Below are 4045 nucleotides of genomic sequence, written 5' to 3'. Positions count from 1 at the left end.
CCTGCGCTGTTACTACTTTGCCGTGCGCAGTCTGATCAACATCGGGGGTCTCCCAGAGCCCACAACAACCTTTGAGATTACCTTTCAGATGTCCAACTTTTTCATCGGCGTCTTTGTGTTCTCCAGCTTGATCGGGCAGGTTGGTGTCACGTTCCAAATGTTTGAGCCGCGTCTTCACGACGTTTCAAACGTCCCGTTTCCTCTCAGATGAGAGACGTCATAGGAGCGGCCACGGCGGGTCAGACTTACTTCAGGGCCTCCATGGACGGTTGTGTTGCCTACATGAACACCAACAGGATCCCCAAGATGGTCCAGAACAGGGTGAAGACGTGGTACAACTACACTTGGACGGCTCAAGGCATGCTGGGTGAGTCAGGAAGCCTCCAGTGTTTCCATCTCCAGGAATCAGAACACGTGATGACCCAAAGTCTGCTGCGCCCCGATCAGACGAGTCTGAGCTGCTGGATAAGATGCCTCTGGTGATGAGGACCGCCATCGCCGTGGACATCAACCTGGCCACCTTTCAGAAGATCGACCTGTTCAAGGTAGCTCCTCCGGGGCTCCCACACACACCAGCAGTCCCAGTGCAGCTCAGACTCACATACCTGTGGTTTCCATCAGGGCTGTGACCAGCAGATGCTGGTGGACATGTTACTGAGGCTCAAGTCCATCATCTATTTACCAGGAGACTTTGTGGTGAAGAAAGTGAGTCACGTGGTCGATGTTCCTCAACGCCAGCAGAAGCTTTCCCCTCGTTCTACAACACAGGAGTCTCATCTACATGGAGGGTTTGCTTATTTTCCCCTGCAGGGGGACATCGGTAAAGAGATGTACATCATCAAGAGTGGAGCGGTGCAGGTGGTGGGAGGACCTGACAACAGCATCGTCTTCGTCACTCTGAAGGCGGGCTGCGTCTTTGGAGAAATCAGGTGTGTCCTGAGAGGCTTGAAGATTTGGATTCAGTCCACGTATCACCCACCCGTAGCTAACATCCTGTAGCGTGCACACGTGTCCTCTGGCTCCATCACAGCTTACTGCAGTCTGCCAAAGATGGAGGGAACAGGCGCACAGCTAATGTCAAAGCACACGGCTTTGCTAACCTGTTTGTCCTGGAGAAGAAAGACCTGTTTGACATCCTCATCCATTACCCAGAGTCCCAGAAGGTTCTGGCTCGGAAGGGAAGGTGAGTCGGTTTAAGTGCCAGAACAACCACACCCACTTTCAATGTGTAAATGTGTGTGTGTGTGTGTGTGTGTGTGTGTGTGTGTGTGTGTGTGTAGGAAACTGACCAAAGCCAAGGCTGCACCAGCTAAAACTGATGCAAAGAAAGAGGAAAAGCCCAAAGGTGCATTTCTGTTTGAAACAAAACCTCCAACACCAAAGTTGCTGAAGGTATTTGGACGACTCAAGAAAAACTGAAGGTACTTCGTGTTTTTTCTTTTCTTTGAGGTCGTTTGATGACTAATTATTCAAGCTCTTTCGGCAGGAAACACCATGCCTGTTTTTCTTCTGTTCACAGAAAAGTGCAAAGGAGCAGAACCTACGTCATCTACATCCCACTTTTTAATCACATATCATCTTAAAAACTCTCATCACACTCTCATCTGTTGTTCCTGTGTCCTGTTCCTGCTCTGAACTGTGTCCGATGGACTGAGAGTCCAACCTGGCAGGACTGACATGCCTGCAGAGAGACGGGGGGGACAACTTTTACATTTCAGTGTTATTTTATATTGATAACACCCGAGCAGCCTGAAGATTAAGCAGATCTTCCAATAAACGTCACACGTCACATCAAATCATCCATCCATCCAAATCGTGGTCCTGTTGGACCACCAAAGGACAAACACTTTCCATTTAGCACGGACAAAAAAACCCAAATCCTGTTTAGCAATGAAGCTGTGGGGAGAGTTTGAGGAGCGTTTTTGAGGAACACGCTGCCATATTGGGTCCAAGCTGCTGGGGTTTTTGTTGTTTCCAGGTGAATCGGTGGGCAGCGGCGTTACCGCCTGTCTCTCCCCGCTTCCCCTCTCCCCGTGGTCGTGGTCACGCCGGGCATCTTTACTGGTCCCGTTTTAAACAGGTTCTGTTGGGAACAGGTGTTCTCCAGAACTGTATTCCAGGCTGCTGTGCTGAAGGGCTGTTTTCAGTAGCAATAGAGCCAGAGTGTGCCTGCTCCATATGAACCCCCCCAGGCCGTGCTTTCCTCCTGGCTGAGCCATAATCAGCTCTGGATGGACTGGTTCACGCTTGGACTGAGTCAAGATTTGATAGCTTGAGGGATGGCGAGGTCCAGACAATAAACCTGAGTGTTTTTGTGTCCGGTTATTAACATGTTCCATGCTTTTCCTTCTGCAACAGTTCATCACACCTGCTCAGGGAAACCTCGGTGTAAAGGAGGTGAAGCCGTGCCTCAGTGACTCTACTTTGGTGTTTTAGAAACTAACAGTTATTAGATGAATATACAGTGTGCACGTACACGCACACGTGTGTTTAAACACTTAATACATGCGTGTGTGTGTATGTAGACTTTTTAGTATTTTGCAGATACGTGTCTGTATATAAACCAGATCCTCCTGTAATAAAGAACTAAAGGCTGACTGTTGTCACGTGACCTGTCTCCGTCTGTGCCCCATGATGGAACCTGCCTGGAACATCTGGTCCACAGAAAAAGCAAAACAGCTCACAGAACTGGCCCAGTTTAGACCCAAAAATGACAATAAATAATGAAAATGTGACACAGTAGGTCATTGACAGTTTCACTCATTTTCATCAGAATTCATCAAAAATATTTAAACCCACAAACTACACAGAAGCGCAAAGTTTAGAGCTTAAAGGGAGCGACAGGTGAAGATTTAAAGCTCAACGCAGCTGAAGAAGTTCCAAAAAGGAGAAATATCATGTGGTGCTTTACCGCCACCAAGTGGACACGCGTGGAACTGCAGACAATAGTTAAACGCGCTCCGACACATTCTGACCTCTGCTGCTCCTCCTGGACTCCAGGGCTGCAGAAATATGCTGCTTTTACAAGTGTTTTAAAATCTGTGAAGCATCATAAATCTTATTTAGTTAACTAGGTTGAATAATGGTGGAGAATGGCGTCCGAAAAGCGTCTTTATTTTAAAGTGAACAAGAACAGTTCGGTCCGCGTTCACAGAGAGGCGGAGAGACCTCGAGAGAGTCCAAAACACGTCCGCTCGGAAAACTCTCAAAAGTAGTCAAGCCACAGAAGTCAGGGTTTGGCGATGAGGACGAAAACACTCCGCCGCTGGCAGACGGGAGTTCTGTCCTTAAATCTAACGGGAGATTGAAGAGAGACCGCAGGTGCGTGTGTCTGCGGGGCCAGCTGTGGCTGATGAGCGGCTCCTCCACGCCCCCTGCAGGTAGATACCAGCAACAACGGTCCCAGAAACTGGGAACCCAACAAACCAGTTTTTCAAAGTATTCCTTTCAGACTAAGCAGGAAGACTGAAGACCGACAAGGTGAGTGTAAACGAAGAGTATTATTGAAAAGAATTGACAGTTGTGTTTGGAGATAAAGTCAAGATTTGATTCAACTAGACTTCGGATTTAGTTTGAGCACAAAATATCATTATACATTATAAATGAAAAGGTCTTATTTAACTTTCTTATAGTCTGGCTTTAGTTATAGTTGAATAGTCTTTCTAAGTGAAGTTTAGTTTATGTTTCTGCTCTTTGCTACTGATCCTAAAAGAACTTTAAACCCTCCCAGAATGCTTTAATGGTAGTAATATATACGCCACAAAGCTGTTGATTAGGTTTTAGAAGTGAAAGTATTCTCTTCAGACGAAGCAGGAAGAGCGACATTTTTGTGACAGGTGAAAAGCTCTTTGAGTTGTTCAACAGTCCAGGTTACAGCTGGATATTTTGGTATTATTTAAGACAATTAACTTTATTAATTAAATTAATAAATAAATCCACACAGGATCACAGGACACCAACAGGATTTTTGGTTCATGTTGCACGTTTTCTCACAGTGGTTTATTGTTCTATGTTGTGGAACCACTGTGAAAGAAATGCAGGAGTG

At 46.5% G+C, this 4045-nt stretch overlaps 1 protein-coding gene across 1 annotated transcript; it reads left to right on the top strand.

Annotated features, from left to right (window-relative positions):
* Window positions 1–7: 7 nt before the first annotated feature.
* Window positions 8–2611, top strand: LOC130519620 (cyclic nucleotide-gated cation channel beta-3-like). The gene is made up of 8 exons (XM_057023147.1): window positions 8–139; window positions 208–367; window positions 448–545; window positions 622–705; window positions 811–929; window positions 1031–1183; window positions 1281–1421; window positions 1520–2611. Exons 1-7 carry the CDS (start codon window positions 89–91, stop codon window positions 1417–1419), a joined length of 804 nt encoding a protein of 267 aa, XP_056879127.1. The 5' UTR covers window positions 8–88; the 3' UTR covers window positions 1420–1421; window positions 1520–2611.
* The last annotated feature ends 1434 nt before the right edge of the window (window positions 2612–4045 follow it).

Source organism: Takifugu flavidus, unplaced genomic scaffold (assembly GCF_003711565.1).
Source record: "Takifugu flavidus isolate HTHZ2018 unplaced genomic scaffold, ASM371156v2 ctg1002, whole genome shotgun sequence".
NCBI classification, from domain to species: Eukaryota; Metazoa; Chordata; class Actinopteri; order Tetraodontiformes; family Tetraodontidae; genus Takifugu; species Takifugu flavidus.
The sequence above is the reverse complement of the archived record's forward strand: the minus strand, read 5'-3'. Positions and strand labels throughout refer to the sequence as shown.